The sequence below is a fragment of the Mycotypha africana genome, assembly GCF_025528875.1.
Source record: "Mycotypha africana strain NRRL 2978 chromosome Unknown BDF20scaffold_6, whole genome shotgun sequence".
Lineage (NCBI taxonomy): Eukaryota > Fungi > Mucoromycota > Mucoromycetes > Mucorales > Mycotyphaceae > Mycotypha > Mycotypha africana.
In genome coordinates, this window is record NW_026515730.1 from 1,899,660 (window position 1) to 1,919,281 (window position 19,622).

Below are 19,622 nucleotides of genomic sequence, written 5' to 3' on the forward strand. Positions count from 1 at the left end.
AGCTGTACGGTGACGAGAAGGGCTTAAATATGCAGTAAAATGGAAACAAGAAGACAATGAAAAATCTCTGAAAAAGCGTACCTTACCGTACCGTACCAAAAAATAAAAAAAAAAAAAAAAGCGTACCGTACCAAAATGAAAGAAAAAAAAAGCGTACAACAAAAAGCGTACCGTATCGTACCGTACCAGAAAAAGCGTTTTTTTTTTTTTTTGGTAAAATCATCCTACTATGACTGAATCTAACACAAAAGACTACGCTCATCTCGAAACAAGGAACAGTTCCTTTGAAGGTAAGCCAAATGCATTGTGCAATTATAAATGTTTTCTCTCTCACACATTAATGATTTAGAAGAATCAGAACATAATGTTACTGATTACTTACTACCGAAAGAACATGTTCCTGGAAGTGATCTAATAAGCAAGGCAGTACTAAATGATACCAGAATTATCAATATTATCAGTAAAAGTTTGGTTAGCGCCTCAGAAGATCAATATACCGCTGCACCAAATGGATTCCTGAACAAATGTGCTTGCGATGTTCTATATCTTCCTAAAACCATCAACAGTGAATACCCTCCAATAATGATAGAGGTTCAAAAGGATATCAATGAAAAGTACATGTGTCGTGCAGTAAAATATTCTACTTTGGTATATGAAAAATATGAAAAATATCCAGTTGTTTTAATAGTTGGTGTATCCAGCGTAACCGCGTTAGTAAACAACATACTAGCTCCTGCCACAAGTCATCCATTTAGTAAAGAAATTTCCAGTCTGTTTTGGGCAAAACGTTGTCTTCTAATGTCATCAACAACTCTATCAACAGTTGAATCAAGTCAACAATTGGATCCTTTAGCGGCAATTGGTTTATTTTTGTGTTCTCAAAAACTTTCCATAACACATCTTGTAAGTGGTGGTCAAGATGCAACGATGAAACTTTTGTACAAGATAGCTGTGGAAAACGTTAAGCAATTACTTGGTGAAGAAGAAGAGAAATCAAAAGGAATCGAAGCAATATGTGGCAACACTTATGTCCAACTTGAAAAAATTAAGAGCTGTATTGAAAATGGTAATGCTGAGTTCCTTGATAAGGCGCTTCTATATATCGAAGACACTTCCATCTATTTGAATAGACAAAAAAGAAAATTTACAACTGGAAGAGATGCAACACCCATCCCAGAAACCGTAGCCTTAAAATACTTGAAGACTAAGGATATTCAACCAAAAGAACGTAACGAAGCCCATTTTAATGAGCTCAAGGAATATGTTGAACAGTTTAGGAAGGGAAGATTAGGAAGAATAAGCTGGAAACAATGCTTATTAAAGGGCTACGAAGACAATATCAATGCAATAAAACAGTATACGACAAGTGAAAGTCTGCGATCTCAGTACAATAAGCATTTCAAATAATTCTTCTGTTTTCTATCGAAAATAAATATATTATATTTATTTTATTGACATATACTTTTTTATTATAATAAACTGATTATTTTTATTATTAACAAATCAGTAAACAACTGTGTAATAGTAATTGTAATATTCAATAAGGCATAGTGGTGTTTCAGTGGATTTCGGTTAATGTATTCCTTGGATGATTCCAACAAACACTGCTTTGCCCAAAATGTGGTAGATATTTCTCTGAGCAAAGGGAGTTTTTGACATGGTGAGCTCTGTTCAGTAATATTCTCGTTAAATTGCTGAGTAACTATGATCAAGCAAACAGGAAGTGTGTCATATTTTTCATGAGTATCAGTACATAGTTGAATTATTTGGTTTAGTTCTGTCTTTTCTAGGTTTCAACATATTGGCAAGTATTTGTAGCAAAGTATTTTACGTGTATATAGGACATTGCACATGTGTTTATTTATAAATCCTGTTGGTGCAGTAACATATGATTGTTGTGATGCGTTGATAACCAAATTAGTTCTAATGTTCGAATTAGTTATAATGTTCGAATTAATTATAATGTTAACGATTCTTTCGTCAGTTTAGAATGATCATATTTATCGAGTACATTTCCTGGATGAAACTTAGTTTGAAAATCAAAATTACTGATCTCTTGGTCATTTCAGTACCAAAAACAAAAAAGCGTACCGTACCGTACCCAAAAAATGAAAAAAGCATACCGTACTAAAAATCAAAAGGAGTAGTAATAGTCAACTTCGGTATGCTTTCGTCGTCTACTGCGATGGAATGAAAAATTTTCAGTAAATCCAAGGCTGAGAAGAACCTTGCTCCTTTAATTGCTTCTAGTAAGTGGGGAATGACAGGCAAAGGCCAAGAATCTCGAACAGTGACCTTATTCGGAAACGCCCAACCTGGATTACTTGATTCTGCCTTTGTGTGCATGGCTGGAATGATTACTCCTGTTTCCAACATTTCTTGAAGCTCTGACTTTAATCTTTCCAAGTCTGAAGGACTCATACTAGAAAAGGGGCGCTTCATGATAGTCGTAGCATCACCGGTATCAATGCGTAGTTTTAGTAAGTTTGTTTGCTTTATGTCTTGATAAGTGGTACCAAACGCTGCTCTTTTCTCCAGTATCAGCGCTATCGCCTGCTCTTTCTCGGATTGAGAAAGCCCACGGTTGTCGTTAATTTGCGATATGAGTGTAGACAGGCCGTCCTGTGATTCAACCTCATTCGAGCTGTCCTCAATATCCGCACTGGATATAGCCATTAGGGAACTTTCTGTGCTGTACGCCTCCTGCAGTGGGTCAAAATATGATACTGGAATTCTTTGTAAATTTCCGCTTGTACGAATGTACCAGTAAGAACTCTTCAAATCGACACCCACACCGATCTTTTGCATGGCCAGCCTGCCTAAAATGAAGTCATATGATTCTGAAACATCCAAACAGATAGCATCAACCATAGATAGATGTTTGACCAGAAATGATTTCGATCTCAAGGTTCCTTATGAGTCCCTTAGGTGTGATTTTTCGACCATCACCGACCATTAGCTTTTCAGATTCGATGGGTTGTAGTTCGTTATTTAGCAAGCTTGCAAATCGTACTATGGCAGACTATACATGGGGCACAACCGGTGTCCAATATCAAGCGGAAAGCAATATCGTTAATTTTACCAGGTACATGCGGTGCATGCCGACCTTCAGCCTCGTCTGTGTACAGCATCTCATCTATGTTCGTGCGAAACTCTGGCTTATCCGCTGGTAATGGTCTTCGGAATCCCGTGTGTGCCTTGAACGATAGTGCACATATATCGTTCTATGAAAGTGGAAAGACCTTCTCATTTCTTAGCTCACTGATTATTTTGGCGGTTCGCTTAACTGGACCACGTCCACAATAGTTTCCAAGGTTCCCTTTTACAATGGGTCGGATCGCGAAGCTTCAAATTCGTGGAACAGTTTCAAAGAAGCATTGGAAGAAAAACAAAACATCGTACATCGCGACGACATACACTATTTGAATAAAGTTATGAAGATCAAACGCAAGAAGTATAGCACAGTTACAAAGTATATAAACAAGTTGGAGGATGCAGTGCATCCAAGAGAAAACAATTGGTCGCGTGAATGCAGAGAAAACCCAAACAAAAGCATGACCTCCTATGAGGAGGACTTCTATGTATCCTTATTCGTCAGACACTGTTCCCCTGCAGATATGAGGCGATACCTAAATAACCAGGAACCAATGACACTTCGAGAGGCGTACAAGATAGCTCGTAAATTTGAACAGGACGACTCTGACGCCGAGAGCTCGTCAGAAGGCGACAGTAGCGCAGATGACACGGATACACAAAGTGATAGCGATAGCAACAGCCACAGTAAGGGAGAAAGTTCAAGAAACAAGAGTAATTCGAAGGCTCGATCAGTTATTACTCGACCTCCCCTACCAAGCAAAATTCAAGGAAAAGAGCAGGATTTACAGTCTGCATTAATGCTTGCATTGGAACAAAACCAACAATTGCTGCTGATCCAACAACAAGGCGCATGAAGCTATGTGTACGGTACGGTACGGTACGGTACGCTTTTTTTTTTCTTTCTTTTTTTGGGGGGTACGGTACGGTACGCTTTTTTCTTTTTTTTCTTTTTTTTTGGGGGGTACGGTACGGTACGCTTTTTCATTTTTTCATTTTTTTAGGTACGGTACGGTACGGTACGCTTTTTTCATTTTTTCTTTCTTTTTTTTTGGGTACGGTACGGTACGCCATAATCCTTATCACTATGACTGATTCTTTTCATTTGAAAGCAAATGACGAGCTCATTAATGGTAGGTAAAAGATGTTGTATAAAAAACAATACTTTTTCTCATATAAAATACAACTTAAAAAATACAGATTACTCTCTCCCAAGAAAGTTTGTTCCAGGGACGGATTTAATAAGCAAAGCTGTTCTTACCAATGACGAAGTCATCAATATTTTATGCAAAAGTGTCAACAATAGCCCACAGGATCATTACATGGCTGCCCCAAGTGAATTCTTGGACAAGAGTGCCTGTGACGTTTTATACCTCCCAAAAATGACCCTTAGTGAATATTCACCAATAATAGTAGAAGTCCAAAAAGTTGTGAATGAAAAATACATGTCTCGCGCAACACGCTACTCCACGTTGGTTTACGAGAAGTATAATAAATACCCAATTGTTTTAATAATTGGCGTGTCCGCAGTAACCACACCAGTAGCCAGCAAATTAACTACGGCGATAGACTACCCGTACTGCCTAGAAGTACCATGTCTCTTCTGGGCTAAACGCTGTTTAATAATGTCTTCTATAACATTATCAAAGATTGATCGGGCTGAGCAACTTGCTTCGCTGGCAGCTATTGGTATTTTTTTATGTTCACAAAAAGTGTCGATAGCCCACCTTGACTACGCCTCTGATAATTCTACTATGCAGCTCTTATACAAGGTAGCAAGAATATATGTTGAGCAATTAGCTGGAGAAGAAGCAGAAAAAGCAGAGGCTATTAATGCAATTTGTGATAATACGGCAAACCAAATTGAAAAAATTAAAAGGCACATGCAACAAGGGGATGAAACTGCAATTGAAAAAGCAATGCTATACTTAGATGATACCGTTGACTATCTTAAAAGACAAAAAAGAAAATATACAGCAGGAAGGGAGACAACACCTATTCCCGACACTCCCCCTATCAAATATTTGAAGTCAACACAATCAAATCGAACCGCATACAACAACTTCAGTGAACTTAATGATTATATAAAACGATTCCGAAGTGAAAAGACAGGAAGAATCAGCTGGGTAGAATGCTTTAAGCAAGGTCACGAAGAAAAGAAAGCAGTAATCATGGAGTATAAAACAACTGAAAGTCTCAGAGGATACTACAATAAACATATCAAGTCTTTTACCAACAGTACCATACCCTCTACTTCTATTAATACCATGCCCTCTATCTCTACTATTAGCACTATGCCCTCTGCTCCTACCAATACCAACACTTGTGAAACGCTTCAAAAGTAATCATTTATGAACAAATCATTTATTTAACAATAAAATCTTTTTATGACACTTAGTAGCCATCACTATCTCCAATAATAGGTGATTTTCCATTTCATTTCTGTTGTCAATAATGTATTCTGACAGCAATAAACATTTTTTTGCCCAAAACGTACATTGTATTTCTCTTAAAAATGAAAGCTCTTGATATTGCGTAGTTCGATTAAAAATGTTATCATTAACTTTTCTGTTGGCTGATGATCAAACAAATAGGAGGAGAATTATAACGTTCAAAAATATCGCTACAATCTTGAACTATTTGAGACATATTCAGACTGTCTAATTTTTCACTGATGAGTACCAAGTGGAATATACAGTGTGTTGAAGGCACAATTATCTGTTAACTCTCTTGTTGTATAAATATATGGGTTTTTTGTGCATTGAGGAGACTTTTAGTAATAATATTAATGATTCGTTGGTCAGTGAGGATAAGGTTATAGATCAGATAATTTCTAGGTGTATATTTCATTTGGAATAACAAAGTTACTGAAATCTTGATCGCTTTCGTCTAAACTCGAAATGTCTTGTTGGTCCATTACGTACCTACTAAAAAAAAAAGATCTTTTTTTTAGAGTTCTTTCATCGAATCTCCAAAAAACGGAATAGAGCAAAATATTACGTCATAAAACCATACATAGCAGAAAATAACAAAAACCACAAAGCCTATATTTTTTTTATATGTACTTCTTACTGTGGGATTTTAACCTTGTAAAGTGTAGCACGAGAGACGATACGGTACGCTTTTTACATTTTTTGGGTACGCTACGTACGGTACGGTACGGTACGGTACGTTTTTTCATTTTTTGGGTACGGTACGGTACGGTACGTTTTTTCATTTTTTGGGTACGGTACGGTACGGTACGTTTTTTTTCATTTTTTGGGTACGGTACGGTACGGTACGTTTTTTTTCATTTTTGGGTACGCTACGTAACGGTACGGTACGTTTTTTTTCATTTTTGGGTACGGTACGGTACGGTACGGTACGTTTTTTCATTTTTTGGGTACGGTACGGTACGGTACGTTTTTTCATTTTTTGGGTACGGTACGGTACGGTACGTTTTTTTCATTTTTTGGGGTACGGTACAGTACGATACGATACACTTTTTCGTTTTTTGGGTACGCTACGTAACGGTACGGTACGTTTTTTCGTTTTTTGGGTACGGTACGGTACGATACGATACACTTTTTCGTTTTTTGGGTACGCTACGTAACGGTACGGTACGTTTTTTCGTTTTTTGGGTACGGTACGGTACGGTACGTTTTTTTTCATTTTTGGGTACGGTACGGTACGGTACGTTTTTTTCATTTTTTGGGTACGGTACGGTACGGTACGTTTTTTTTCATTTTTGGGTACGGTACGGTACGTTTTTTCATTTTTTGGGTACGGTACGGTACGGTACACTTTTTCGTTTTTTGGGTACGCTACGTAACGGTACGGTACGTTTTTTCGTTTTTTGGGTACGGTACGGTACGGTACGTTTTTTTTCATTTTTGGGTACGGTACGGTACGGTACGTTTTTTTCATTTTTTGGGTACGGTACGGTACGGTACGTTTTTTTTCATTTTTGGGTACGGTACGGTACGGTACGGTACGTTTTTTCATTTTTTGGGTACGGTACGGTACGGTACGTTTTTTTCATTTTTTGGGTACGGTACGGTACGGTACGTTTTTTTTCATTTTTGGGTACGGTACGGTACGGTACGGTACGTTTTTTCATTTTTTGGGTACGCTACGTACGGTACGGTACGTTTTTTCATTTTTTGGGTACGCTACGTACGGTACGGTACGATACGCTTTTCATTTTTTGGGTACGCTACGGTACGCTACGGTACGCTACGGTACACTTTTTTCATTTTTTGGGTACGGTACGGTGCGCTTTTTTTATTTTGACACGGTATGGTACTTTTTATGTATCTAGATTTAATTCATAGCGCTTAACCATATTTTATTCAACCGAATCATATGATGTTCTAGTTCTTGTAACACTTCAGTTGATTTATAGTTAAAGTTAGTAGATATCTATTTAATGACAGGCTTAAAATGGTGTTCGCTTAAAGCAATTTCTAATTTGATCTTTGGAATAAAAGCAAAAGCCATAAAGATCACTGAACCGAACGTCAATACTAGTATCACCAATGCTAGAAGATAATGTCTTTCTTTCATCGAACGATGGCGCTTGATTTTTCCTTTCACTAAGGTCCAGAACCGTTCAATAGGATTTAGCTCAGGCGAGTAAGGGGGGAGATACGTTACTCTATAACCTCTAGCCTCGATTTTTCGAATCATTGGTCTTGACTTATGGATACTAGCATTATCCATCACTATAATAACCGCCCTTTAAAGATTCATCCTCATCCATAATTTAAGGAGCTCATTGATGAACTTAATAAAATGAGCAGTTGTTGTACTTTTTGAAGCTGGTTTTACATCAACTAAACTGATGTCATCCTCCTGAGTTCCTAACTTCAGCTTCAAAATGAGGCTTTTTGACGGTAATCTGCATAATATTCCTTAAATGATGATTAAGCTGCGACTTTGATATTGAAAAGTCCTGGAATTGTTTAGTCGGTTTTTCTATAATTCAAATGTCTTTGTATAAATCGACAATTACTTTTTTTGGGTAACCGACAATATCCATCAGCCGAACTGTACCTGGATCTTTCAGCAAGTTTGACAGAACATTTTGAAAATCATATGGTAAAGTTTAGCCAAAAATGGCAATTCATACAAGATGTATTTGGCAATCTTGATAAGAAGTGTTGTATACAGGCTCTTACTTGCTCAGACGTTATTGTTAGTAATCCTGATGAATAAATGGCCGCAATATAGACTTTGTTATAAATAACACGTTCGCTTACAGTTCGTACTGTGACAGCGAAACAAAAGAAGGCTCTACTGTATTCTTACAAGAGTCATCTTTAAAATAGTTATAGAAATTAGCAACTTACTGTAGGTTTTAATGGCTAATACAAATACACAGAAAAGGGTAGCTTTTACAATTGTAGGAAAGCGTAGCTATGATTGTTGTATATGAAATATATAGACAAAATATCAGAGAGAATGAAACCGGTTAATCGTGTGAAAGCGGTGCCTTGACAGTTTGCATCGGTATCAGGCCTTTATGGATTCTGTCAAAATATATTAGGAGTTAGAGTTATGAATTAACAAGTTAATTGATAAGTTGGAAAGGGTAGATTAATGTATTACGGTTTGATTTGCAAAATAAAGTTATCTGATTTATTGAAAAGATGTTATCTCGAATATACAATAAACTATTCTTCGGGAAAAGCAAAAAGTCGTTCTGACAAAGCTATCACTCAAGGTTATTATAATCGTCATAAGTATCTGTAATCCTCTTACTTCAGTATCTGTATAATCCAAGAGAAATGTGATGTTGGGTACAACCACAGTGTTGTAGAGAGCGGCTACGATGCGACTACGGTAACTATAGAATCATCCTCGTCACTAGGGCATATATGTCTTGTTTGAAAACCAATGAATGAAATTCCACCTTTCATCGCATGAATAAATGGTTATTATTATTAGTTAATCTTGTGCCTATGGGCTAGAGCAGTAATTTACGCGGCAAGAGGTCTCTCTCATTTTGCTAAGACGAATTCGGAAGTCTAATAGCTGTGAGTAAGAGAAATTTAAAAGCTATTCTCGGTTGGAAACCAGTTTACGAGTATTAATCGTGTTTTGCTAATCACAAGTACTCAATAAACAACGAGATCAAATAAAGCTATCTGGTCTCTTATAGACAAGATTCATCGAAAAAGCGTAAGAAACACCTTTACGGCTTTAGGCTCCGTCATAACGAATGGCCTTTGTTTGAAATCACCCAAGGAAACTGTTGCAAGTCTGCATTGAGACAATTTTCCAGACAGAATACACTCGAAAGGCTATGCAGTGGAACAACTGCTAGACAAAGGCGCGGAAAAGGAATAATTTGACATGTGTTTTATAAAAAACTCTATAGGTTTATCTCTTTTTACATTATGACGCGTGTAAAGGGGAGAGTACAGTGTATATCGAGTTGTGCAAAAATTACAGATGGAGTGCTGCATGTGTAAAAAGAAATAAAAAATATAATCATAATGATGATGGATTGAGATAAAAGAAAAATAGAGGATAAGACAGAATGAGAAACTCATACAATTTATTTCTTGGCTTCAACCTTAACCACCTTGGAGCCATTCTTTTCGCGCATAACCAAAGTAACATTGGCTTGAGCGTCAACGGTAATTTGTACTTCAATCTTGCTGCTCTTGGCTTTAGTTGCCTTTTCAAGAGGAAGACAAGCTTCAATCAATTTAGTGGCAGGTTTGTTAACGACCTTGGTGACAATTTCGGGTTCCTCTTCATAAGGTTCTTCATCATCTTCAAGTTGGACAGGTTCGTGCTTGATCTCTTCTTTTTCAATTGTATGATCACCTTCGTATAATGCAACGTAGGCATTGCTTTGATTATCTTCGGAGTTAGAGAATTCAAAGACACGACGAGTAGGCAAGGCAGTGCCACGAGGAATGACAGGAACGAAGTCGCCATTTGCATTAAGAATGCCAATAGCCTTGGTTGTATTGGGAGCTAATGTGACGACAGGATGAATAGCGGCTTCAATATCTTCCTTCTCGAAACCAGAAATTAAAGAGCCTTGAATTGCACAGCCACGAGCGACAACTTCATCAGCTTCAAGCTCATTCAAAACTTGGGTTTGTTCGTTGGTGAAAACTTCACGAACCTTGACAGCGAACTTGGGAATACGAGCAGCACCACCGACAAGGAGAACCTTATTAATTTCAGAAGCATCCAAATCAGACTTTTCCAAAACTTGATGGATGACAGTTTGAAGTTCAGAGAAGACATTTTTGTTCAAAAGCTCGAAACGCATACGGTTGACTGTGCTGTGGAAATCGACACCTTCGGCCAAAGATTCTACGAAACAAGGAGCAGAGTTGTTACGAGACAACATCTTCTTGGTCACTTCAACAGCATTGCGAAGCTTAGCCAAAGCTTTCTTATTGTCAGCAATATCGATCTTAGCCTTCTTTTGGAATTCAGAAGTGAAGTGCTTGATCAAGTTATCGTCAAAGGAAGCACCTCCCACCTTGGTATTATGGGCATTAGCCAAAATTGTGTACATACCGGAGCGAACAGCTAAAACAGAAACGTCGAAAGAGTGACCACCCAAATCGCAAACAACAACTAATTCATCCTGAGGATCCTTAGTAGAAGCACTTTGGCCGATGTCGTAGGCAAGGGCAGCGGCGGCAGATTCGTGTACAAGTTGAATCACTTTAATACTAGCAGCATCAGCAGCAGACACTAATTCTTCACGTTGCTTTTCGGTATAGTAGGAAGGAACAGCCATGACTGCACCAGTGACATTGGTACCAAGAAAAGCTTCGGCAGATTCACGAATATGGCGCAAAAATTTAGAGGTAACTTCCTTAGCAGAAAGAGTTGTCTTACCAGAGGGTAATTCGATATTGTAAGCTGGGACGCCATCCTTATCAACGACAGGAGCAGCTGAACCTGTCAAGTTTTCGGCATCGGCAAAGCTATGATTAAAATAAAAACATAAAATTTAATAACATTGTACGCTGTAATTATGCAAAGCTGGGTGCAACTTACCTCTTTCCAAGGTTAGCACGGAAGTTGGCAATGGTTTGGTTAGGATGACGAGGAATGTCAGATTTGGCCTGAGAACCGATAACCTAAAGCAAATAATTTTCGTTCAATAATACTGTTCAAGTAACCTAGCATATCTAAAGCACTTACTTCTTCATCACCATGAAAAGCAAGAGCAGAGGCGATTTGTCTATCACCTTCTTCATTAGCAAGACAATCAGCGCGACCTTCCTAGAGTCCGGAAAAAATATAATGGCGTTAATTAGATGTGATCAATAAAACGTTGCGAGGCAGTTATTCGACAATTACCTTATTAAGGTAGGCAATAGAGGTATATGCAGTACCAAAGTTGATACCAATAATAGTATTAGAATCGTTCATTTCGGTAATAAAAGAAAGGTGACAGATAAACCAGTAAAAACAAACAGGGAAGTGAAAAAATCCAAAGAAATCTTGATGCTCTATATGCAGTGGATGCAATACAACGAGTATTTTCAGTCACACACTTAAGCTTTTGTGTAGATCCAGAATCGCTCAAATTGAATCGCCTCCTATTTAAAGCCTAATTGTGTACCTTTTTTTTTGCGACAGTCTTAAATTCTTTTTTAAGAAAGGGGAGGATGGAGAGTTTCTCCAAGACAATGACAATGTTTCTTTAAACTTTACTCAAAGTCAAATGTTGCAGTGGAAATTGAAAAGAAGCGTTTACCATCACTACGCATAGTTATGGGGTCGCTCATGAAAAATGAATAGCTTACGAGATCAACCGTAAACTTGGCAATACTATTTGTAAATGTAACTGCGTCCATAGTTGTTGCGTTCATTTTTTCGAATGTAGTTTTTCCAATGTATTGAGAACTCCAGCAGATGCTATGCATACCCTGCTCAATTTACAACTGCCAAATACGGATGAATATACCAAACCCTACACGCTAGAGTTGTTGAGTGTCCTTTCAGAAACTCTATAGAAGTATCATCGGTCTACCGTCACTAGTCAAGAAACTTGGTCCGCTGAAAATGCTTACCAACGGCTATTATCATCGATCACCTTACAGATTACTGTTAAGAGCGTCGATTTATTGTCTCAGGAGGGCACAGGTTGATCACCAAGCTGAGGCACGTTTATAGTATCAGCTTTTACCCATCAACAAGGCCCTTCTTCCCTATTTAAACCTATATATCCTTTCTCATATTTTACTTCTGACGTCCGTTTTTTTTATTGAATAAATGTCACATGGATTTAAACAAAAAAAAAAGAAACGAAAACGCCAGATTTGTACTTGGAATGAGCTTTTAAGCGGATGCGTAGGAAGACAGTTGAGAACATGTGATATTGGATCACAGACAGATGGAAGGAGTCGTATTATGTTAAGTTAAGATGAGGTTATGTCGTGTTAAGTTAAGTAATGAAGTAATGTTATCCCAGGACTCGAACCTGATAAAAGTAAATGAATACTCTTGCTTAACCAGTTAAACTGGATAAGCGGGTATGGGAAATGGGAAGACGCGCAGCATATCTAAAGAAACAAATTACATCATCATTTTGTCCGCCAATCATTATCGTCATATATACTACGTATCCTTCCTTTTCTTTTTTTTTCATCCTTTACATGTGGTGTTTCCATACCTCCTATAATATATGAAGACGAATCAGACACATCTTCAAGCATTTAATTCGTTATTATAATCATAGAATCATAATAACACTTGTACACGTCATCTTGTACTTCTAAAGATGCGCATATATAATGCTGCATTATTACTGGCTGAGAAATGAAGGAACGAGGACTTTTTTTATTTTTTTCTTTTTTAAATGCAAACATTCAGTTTGCCGTGAACGCTCTCCTCTCTGATTTTCAGTGTATAATAAAAGGACTAAAGGAGGCTCATTTCACCTTACAGTTTATATCAATTATAAGTCGCGTTCACAACTACAAATCACAAATATCACAAGGTGTATTGGCATAGAGTTTAGTTCAAATAGAATGTTACTAATGCATGGTGGTTAACTTCTATCGTAGGTCAACATCTTCTTTCCTCGCTTGATGCAAATGGCTAAAGCAAGCTCCTCCAATAACAAGTCCACTTGCTTTATTGATCAGCAGTACCACCAAATGTTCATTGAAGATGTTGTTATTCCTTGCCTCGACTTTGTTTCCATTCAGGCAGCATATCCAGGTCCATTATCTTTTAATAATGCAGCTAGAAATGGATTGGGACATAGCTCAGTTAAACTTGAAGCCTTTTCGTTATCGCTTTTGGTTGGTGCTATTCGAGAATTGATTAACAGTGGTGAAAACACAAGACTGAATGTGTTTAAAGACTTTTTCTTCGTTATCTCTTCCCATGGCATGAAAAAGGTGATATCTGATAGCATCTATCAGCAAGGTAGAGACGCTATGTTGACTTTTGCCTTTCAGCATGAACTGTTGAATGTAAATAGTCCTTTTTTCGATTACAAGCATCTTTATCTTGATGTTGCCTTCTCTTTTTTGCCTCCCGCTTCTTGTTCTTGGACTGGTTTGTGGTCTGATACAGAGTATCTGCTTTCTTTGTTCTTTTCTCCTCGTCTTCCTGCCAACAAGTTTACCGGCACCCTTCGTCATGATTCGTTTTGTAGACTTTTCCGGTCTTGGTGGCTTTAAGTACATGGAGCCCAATCATTCATATGTGTCAGTTCAAGCATATGGTGTTTGGAAACATGCTTTTTTCCGTCGTGAGTACCAGTCGAACCGACAAGGCATGGACTTGACGCCGAATAACATACTTGACAAGGCCAAGGCTTATGAGAACTGGATGGTAAATACTTTGTTTTTTGGTTATACTGTATATGGGTACTTGTAATGACTAGTGTTTTGAACTTTACATTCTTTCATTATAACTGTAGAAACATCATTCAGCATATCTTCAGTGTATTGGCTCTCGTCAATATGGTTACGGTGCTCGTCTTGAGTTCAGGCTCAATTGTACTGACGCTCCTGAATACAGTTTGGCTGTTAACAATGTTAACCGCCTTCAGCGACGGCCGTCGCTCAAGCAATAACTCTTCCTAAAGTTAACCTTTTGTAAAAAGAAAAGTAGTTTTGAAAAGCTTGAAAACAAGCGGTTTCAACTATATAAAAAGTTGGAGTGGTTCCCTTCATTTTTTGTTTCGGTTAACCATAATCCGTTGAACTCATTCATCTTGTGCAATCACTTATGCTGTTTATTTATGCCATTTCTTTTCTATTTTCCCAAAACCAAAAAAAAAAAACCGAGAATAATAAAGAATAGCTATCCTATGTCGGTATTTTATGAACCTCTGATGCTTTTGAAATCATCCAGACTTCTTTTTTTTTCATGACTCTGAACGCGTATATATACCTTACCTGTTCCCTATTGAGAAGTTTTCATCTTTCTTATTATCTTTTTTCTCAAATGGTTTTGCAGTTATAGTGCAATTTTGAGCATAATCATAGTTACAGAAAGATCAAATTTCTTAAATTCCTAGTACATGAATACTGTTTAACTGAGAAAGAGGCTTATAAGTACCCTTTGAGATATAAAAACCCGCCCATTGATGTTGCGCTTGAGATATGAAACTTATCTAAATTGCCCAGGGAAGCTTCAATAGAGGAAACAAATTAGGAAGGTTACAGTTTCCTTTAATCTTCTTTTATTGATTTAACAGCGAAAAAAAATTTTTTTTTCTTTAATCTTAATGCTCGACGTGTAGAGGGGAGGGATAAAGAAATGAGAGAGGAGGGAGGTAACCTTCCTAATCCAGAGAATCAACAGCATCCATAAATACCTCGTTGTCATCGGACTCCGAGTCTTTACCAATGACCATAAAGGTTGAACCCATAGGCATCTCATCCGGAATGTCTTTAACAGAAGCACCCAATCCAGAAGCAGAAGTACCAGTACCTGTAGAAGTCAGGAGCGTGGTAGTAAAATTGACCGAAAGCATGTGATTACGACGGTAATGGTTGTCAAAAAACCGGTGAATTGTGCCAGTTGCCAAGAGCAACAATATCTTCCTTGGAAATCCCTAAATCCATAGCTGCCGACGAAGCTAAAGAACGTAGAGTGGTAGATTTGGACGTGATCTTTCGTATATATTGGCGGTGTAGCCATTTAGAAATGGTATTCGAGGAAATGGAGGAGCCAGCGCCGCCTGAAAAAAATAAAGTAGAGGGACGTGTAGCGACTGAAGACCAAGCTGGGTGTTGTTGCATGACTTGGAAGAGGCGTACAGGACACAAATCGGGGTCCGAATGAGAATTGACCATATAGTCTTTGATAATTGATCTTTGTTGACGAGTTTCTTTGGGTGCCACCACTTGAAAGGAGAAGTGATCCTCGATGACTTTACAAGAGTCCAATGATATACGTGCCAGATCAGACGGCCGTAAGAGAGCCGTGACACCGAGTAGAAAGGCCATTTTTGATTGTAATAGAGACCATGGAGTGCTAGTCGATGAAGAAATAGACTTGGCATAGTCAATGGCAGGTTGGAGGCTGACTTTGGAGCGATGGATACGTAGCGGAGCTTCCTGCTTGACCAGTGATAAGAGAAAATCATTGATCAAGGAATACTTGGAAATATTATCAGGCTGAGTGTGGAAGTGGAGATGATTGACAGCCGATCGAACCAATTTTAGGGTAGAAGGTTGCCAGTGATAAGTCGTGTGGAGGTAAGATAGAAAATTGATTAAAGTAGCGGGGGTGAAGCTGGGGATATCGAGGAGAGCCTGAGTACACCAGTCAATAAACAGTAACTAATATTTTCGATAGTTTTTGAAGGAAGGAGACGAGGTGTCGTACTTGGACATGAGGGAGTGAATAGCAGGATCCGAAAGACCCTGGTTTAGAAACTTAGACCGGATACTTTCCAAACGGATAGTTTCCAATGCTGATTCCTGTGGAGAGGGTGGGTACTGTGTACCGTTGTCGATTGAACCTGACAACGGTGGAGGAATAAAGATGGTGCTTTGGCCATGGAGCAAAGGAGGGGAAACCACAGCGCACTTGTCCAAAACGGGACTACTATGACCGCTTGAGAGACTTGGTCTCGAAGTAGCTTGGTAAGGACCCGAGATATCAGATTCCAGGGGGGATTGATAAATGGATTGTCCAGGATCCGCCAATTGAGAGTAAATGCGTCGACATGCCATGGCCCCGGATCCGGAAGCCATGACACGTATCTTGGTAGGAGGAAGGTCGTTCGATTCGCAAAAAGATCTACGTCGAATGGACCCCAAATTTGGTTTATCCGTGTAAACACCGAGGGAAGAATTTGCCACTGGTTCTTCTGGAATTGACGACGAGATTCGAAGTCGGCAATCGTATTCTGAATGCCTTGAATGTGTTGAGCCTGAATGACGATGTTGCGTTGGAGGCACCAGTTCCAAATGTCGATTGCTAAATTTAGCAGATGCAAAGAACGCGTTCCCCCTTGCTTGTTGATGTAAGCTAGACTGGTTCGATTGTCTGTACGAATCAGAATCGTGGTGTCCTTCAGTGTTGGAAAAGACTGCATTGCTAACCAAGCTGCCTTGAGCTCTCGCCAATTGATTGATTAGGCTGCTTCGTTGGGCGTCCAATATCCATGCGTTGTCTGGTTGTTCCATGTACAGCCCCAGCCCGAGTTGCTTGCATCTACAAAGATTGTCTCTTGAGGGGAGGTTGGAATAAATGACCGACCGTTCCATTTCTCTAGATTGTCGTGCCACCAAGTTAGTTCCTGAATTGATGCCTCGTCGAGAGGCTGTGGCAAGTCCCAATCCGAGGGTGACTTCACTGTTAGATTCTTGAAATAGAGCAGCCGTCTGGTGTATAGACGAGCTGGTAGGATCGCAAATAGCGCGGATTGCAGTCGCATGGTTAAGCTGTGGATCAATCGTGGAGTCTGCTTCGAGGGATGTTTCAGAATTTGTGCAATTGACTTCTTCAAGTCTCGAACTTTCTTCTTCGGTAGTTCTGCTTTCATTGTTGTTGTATCCAGGATAAACTCGAGATGTTCCAAGCGCTGAGTAGGGACCAGAACTGATTTGGTTTCGTTGATCAACCAGCCCAATTGCCGTAATTTGTTGAGGACAAGTTATGTCTGTTGCAATGCGATTTTCTTCGAGGGCGCTATCAGTATCCAGTCGTCTAAGTATGCCAACAATTTGATTTGTTGTGACCGGGCCCAATCGAGAATAGGACGACAAACCTTAGTGAAGACATATGGTATGGAGCAAAGGCCAAATGGAGTGGTACACCATTGATAGACTTCCAACAAAACGAAGGTACTTGCGTGAATCTGAATGGATGCCTAAATGAAGAAAAGCATCTGTTAAGTCGATCGACACTAAATAGTCTTTGTGTGCAATAAGATGTGCGACTTCTCTGATCGTTTCCATCTTGAAATGGCACGGGTCCATGTATTCGTTGAGCTTGCGTAAGTTGAAAACTGGGCGTATGCCGTTGTTCTTCTTCGGAATGACAAAAAGGGAGCTGTAGAAGCCTGGTACTTGAGTTGCTTCGGTTAGGGAAGTTTCTTCTATTGCATTCTTTTGAAGTAAATTTTGAATAGCTTGGTCTAGCTGTAGTGTCTGGTCCGCAGAGAACGGGATGACCGGTTTGGGTGTTGTTGTGGTAGGTGATGTCTGACGAAAAGGGATACGATAACCTTGAGCGACTATGAAGTTGACGAAGTTGCTGTTGGAAATCTGGTGCCACTCGGAAGCAAACCATTGCAAACGACCCCCTACCTTGATAGTACTTAGTGTTGGGGTTGGGTTTGAGGTTGAGCTCAAAAGGGATTGCTTGATCGCTTGTTGGAGTTTGGGAATTGTGTACGGTTGTTGTTGTTGTTGGTTGTTGTAGGGATTGAAGCGATATTGTTGGAGTTGAAGAAACCGCCCTGCTGGGAGGACGGACCTGATCGAAAAACGGATTGCCAATGCCAGGCGAGAAACCAGAGGAAGGACGTGTAGTGCGTTTACGATAGTTCGAAGTAGCGTCTCGAAGAGCCTTAAGTTCCGTCGCTTGCTCATTAAGGGCCGTTTGAAAATCAGAAGGAGGGAGAGTATAAGAACTATCATCACGTTTGATGGAATAAGACGGGTTAAAGGCGCGTATCGCGATGTTATTACGCGCGTGATTCAATGTAGAGGACACATGTAAAAGGAGTTTGCGAATGTCTTTAATCATTATCATATATTTCTCAAGATGTTGGTTGTCAGGCTCATTACTAGCTATCTCATGGTCTAATACATCTAATGGACGGAGTACAGCCGAAAACTAAGTACTGATACTGTTTTAGTGCCTGATCTTCTTGTTTTTGGCCCTTGTTCATACGTCGCTGGGCTGAAGGAACCGTGGCAGGTGCGTGATAATCGAGATGGGCGGATACGCCTCAATAATAGCCTTGCGTTTATTATCAGATAAAAGTGGAGATGTGATTATCAGATAAAGGAGGAGATGGGTGGATGGGTTGATCCAGGTTAAGGTGAAAATAGTGTACTCGTGCGTCAGCTTTTTTTCCGCTTTCCAACACTTTTTTTGAAAATTGCCTTTTTTGTTTTTGAAAATTGCCTTTTTTGGAAAGTAACTGAAAACTTTATATAAATAATAACTATCGTAGACAAAGAAAGTCCACCAAAGTTTATACTACCACTCTCACCCATGACGACTGAACATACAAGTCGTGCAAGCAGGAGTATCGTACTCTATGAAAGCCAACTCATAGAACTCAACACTCTTTTTGAACAATATCGTAAACATTTGTTTTGCTCAGCTTGTAACGCCTTTACGATCTACCACCGCAAGGGCTCAGACCCTACGTACCCTTCGCAACCAGTCTTTAAATGCAGTCAGTGTAGCCGACAAGTTAAAGCTGCCAATATGCTACCCATTCTTCAGCATATTCAGAAGAGCCAACAGCGCGAAACCACCCAGACAACAGTCGAAACGATTGACGAGGATATCCCCACAAACACTGAGGACTCCCCTGCCCCACCCTAGGACCCCCAACAACAAGTAGCATACCTTACAAAATTGGTACAAGAATTGAGCGGAAATAGCATCGCTCCGTAACCATCCAACCACCTAGAGCGATACCTCCACCACCCATCAACTCACACTTGCCACCCATGCCCCTTACATCAACCCAACAACTACCTCCGTGGAGAGATCCAGCTCAGGTTGCGCTCCTAAGACGCAATTTAGCGATTCACCAACACCAAAAACGCGTACACCGTCAAGAAGTCGCCGCTCGTCATTTCCAGCCTCCTTCTTTAACTCAATGATTCCAATGCGTATACATTCCGACAAAAGCACGTATACCCATCGGACAACTTCGCAGTAAACTTCGCACCTTGACGTGTTTGGTGAGATAATAACTACAATACTCGAGTACGTACAACCAGGTAGAGAATACATTCTACCACGGTCTATCTATATTGCATCTAATATAGGTTATGTACAACATAGAACAAGATATAGGCCTAAGTATAATAATCACCCAATAAGCATCTGAACCTGAAATT

General features: G+C 39.4%; 10 protein-coding genes across 10 annotated transcripts; 4 read left to right on the forward strand and 6 right to left on the reverse strand.

The window, feature by feature from the left end:
* The first annotated feature begins 206 nt into the window (after positions 1-206).
* On the forward strand, positions 207-1,480 carry BDF20DRAFT_976201 (uncharacterized protein). Its single transcript, XM_053085078.1, has one exon. It carries the CDS (start codon positions 319-321, stop codon positions 1,405-1,407), a length of 1,089 nt encoding a protein of 362 aa, XP_052935969.1. The 5' UTR covers positions 207-318; the 3' UTR covers positions 1,408-1,480.
* Positions 1,481-2,094: 614 nt separating this feature from the next.
* On the reverse strand, positions 2,095-3,055 carry BDF20DRAFT_876321 (uncharacterized protein; the record flags this gene model as incomplete). Its single annotated transcript, XM_053081363.1, is given in 2 exon segments — positions 2,095-2,205; positions 2,222-3,055. A coding segment is annotated over 1 exon segment (551 nt), but the record flags the coding sequence as incomplete, so codon positions are not given.
* Positions 3,031-3,978, forward strand: BDF20DRAFT_876323 (uncharacterized protein). The gene has a single exon (XM_053081364.1). The coding sequence runs from the start codon at positions 3,435-3,437 to the stop codon at positions 3,948-3,950; it is 516 nt and encodes a 171-aa protein (XP_052935971.1). The 5' UTR covers positions 3,031-3,434; the 3' UTR covers positions 3,951-3,978.
* BDF20DRAFT_876324 (uncharacterized protein) lies at positions 3,959-5,496 on the forward strand. The gene is given in 5 exon segments (XM_053081365.1): positions 3,959-3,989; positions 4,001-4,024; positions 4,060-4,079; positions 4,140-4,226; positions 4,294-5,496. 2 exon segments carry the CDS (start codon positions 4,181-4,183, stop codon positions 5,436-5,438), a joined length of 1,191 nt encoding a protein of 396 aa, XP_052935972.1. The 5' UTR covers positions 3,959-3,989; positions 4,001-4,024; positions 4,060-4,079; positions 4,140-4,180; the 3' UTR covers positions 5,439-5,496.
* A 1,041-nt stretch (positions 5,497-6,537) lies between these two features.
* On the reverse strand, positions 6,538-7,077 carry BDF20DRAFT_836458 (uncharacterized protein; the record flags this gene model as incomplete). Its single annotated transcript, XM_053078957.1, has 1 exon — positions 6,538-7,077. The coding sequence occupies one exon, from the start codon at positions 7,075-7,077 to the stop codon at positions 6,538-6,540; it is 540 nt and encodes a 179-aa protein (XP_052935973.1).
* A 2,348-nt stretch (positions 7,078-9,425) lies between these two features.
* Positions 9,426-11,555, reverse strand: BDF20DRAFT_876325 (heat shock protein 70 family). The gene is made up of 4 exons (XM_053081366.1): positions 11,416-11,555; positions 11,257-11,337; positions 11,110-11,192; positions 9,426-11,036 (listed from the first exon to the last, which is right to left on the reverse strand). The coding sequence occupies exons 1-4, from the start codon at positions 11,485-11,487 to the stop codon at positions 9,635-9,637; spliced, it is 1,638 nt and encodes a 545-aa protein (XP_052935974.1). The 5' UTR covers positions 11,488-11,555; the 3' UTR covers positions 9,426-9,634.
* A 1,602-nt stretch (positions 11,556-13,157) lies between these two features.
* On the forward strand, positions 13,158-14,149 carry BDF20DRAFT_913995 (uncharacterized protein; the record flags this gene model as incomplete). The annotated part of the gene is made up of 3 exons (XM_053084133.1): positions 13,158-13,494; positions 13,727-13,905; positions 13,994-14,149. The coding sequence occupies 3 exons, from the start codon at positions 13,158-13,160 to the stop codon at positions 14,147-14,149; spliced, it is 672 nt and encodes a 223-aa protein (XP_052935975.1).
* Positions 14,150-14,748: 599 nt separating this feature from the next.
* On the reverse strand, positions 14,749-15,863 carry BDF20DRAFT_942961 (uncharacterized protein; the record flags this gene model as incomplete). Its single annotated transcript, XM_053084814.1, has 1 exon — positions 14,749-15,863. A coding segment is annotated over one exon (786 nt), but the record flags the coding sequence as incomplete, so codon positions are not given.
* On the reverse strand, positions 15,769-17,020 carry BDF20DRAFT_581721 (uncharacterized protein). Its single transcript, XM_053075802.1, has one exon. The coding sequence runs from the start codon at positions 16,797-16,799 to the stop codon at positions 15,867-15,869; it is 933 nt and encodes a 310-aa protein (XP_052935977.1). The 5' UTR covers positions 16,800-17,020; the 3' UTR covers positions 15,769-15,866.
* BDF20DRAFT_942965 (uncharacterized protein) lies at positions 16,995-18,534 on the reverse strand. The gene has a single exon (XM_053084815.1). It carries the CDS (start codon positions 18,289-18,291, stop codon positions 17,242-17,244), a length of 1,050 nt encoding a protein of 349 aa, XP_052935978.1. The 5' UTR covers positions 18,292-18,534; the 3' UTR covers positions 16,995-17,241.
* Positions 18,535-19,622: the final 1,088 nt, after the last annotated feature.

What these genes read in the sequence shown, in the direction of transcription:
- BDF20DRAFT_876323 (XM_053081364.1), top strand. Translation starts at nt 3,435, where the DNA reads ATGAAGATCAAACGCAAGAAGTATAGCACAGTTACAAAGTATATAAAC.
- BDF20DRAFT_581721 (XM_053075802.1), bottom strand. Translation starts at nt 16,799, where the DNA reads ATGGAACGGTCGGTCATTTATTCCAACCTCCCCTCAAGAGACAATCTT.
- BDF20DRAFT_876324 (XM_053081365.1), top strand. Translation starts at nt 4,181, where the DNA reads ATGACTGATTCTTTTCATTTGAAAGCAAATGACGAGCTCATTAATG. An exon ending in AAATGACGAGCTCATTAATG is followed by an intron (nt 4,227 to 4,293) that starts GTAGGTAAAAGA and finishes TAAAAAATACAG; the next exon opens with ATTACTCTCTCCCAAGAAAG.
- BDF20DRAFT_976201 (XM_053085078.1), top strand. Translation starts at nt 319, where the DNA reads ATGTTTTCTCTCTCACACATTAATGATTTAGAAGAATCAGAACATAAT.
- BDF20DRAFT_942965 (XM_053084815.1), bottom strand. Translation starts at nt 18,291, where the DNA reads ATGATAATGATTAAAGACATTCGCAAACTCCTTTTACATGTGTCCTCT.
- BDF20DRAFT_876325 (XM_053081366.1), bottom strand. Translation starts at nt 11,487, where the DNA reads ATGAACGATTCTAATACTATTATTGGTATCAACTTTGGTACTGCATAT. An exon ending in CTTTTCATGGTGATGAAGAA is followed by an intron (nt 11,193 to 11,256) that starts GTAAGTGCTTTA and finishes TATTTGCTTTAG; the next exon opens with GTTATCGGTTCTCAGGCCAA. An exon ending in CGTGCTAACCTTGGAAAGAG is followed by an intron (nt 11,037 to 11,109) that starts GTAAGTTGCACC and finishes TTTTAATCATAG; the next exon opens with CTTTGCCGATGCCGAAAACT.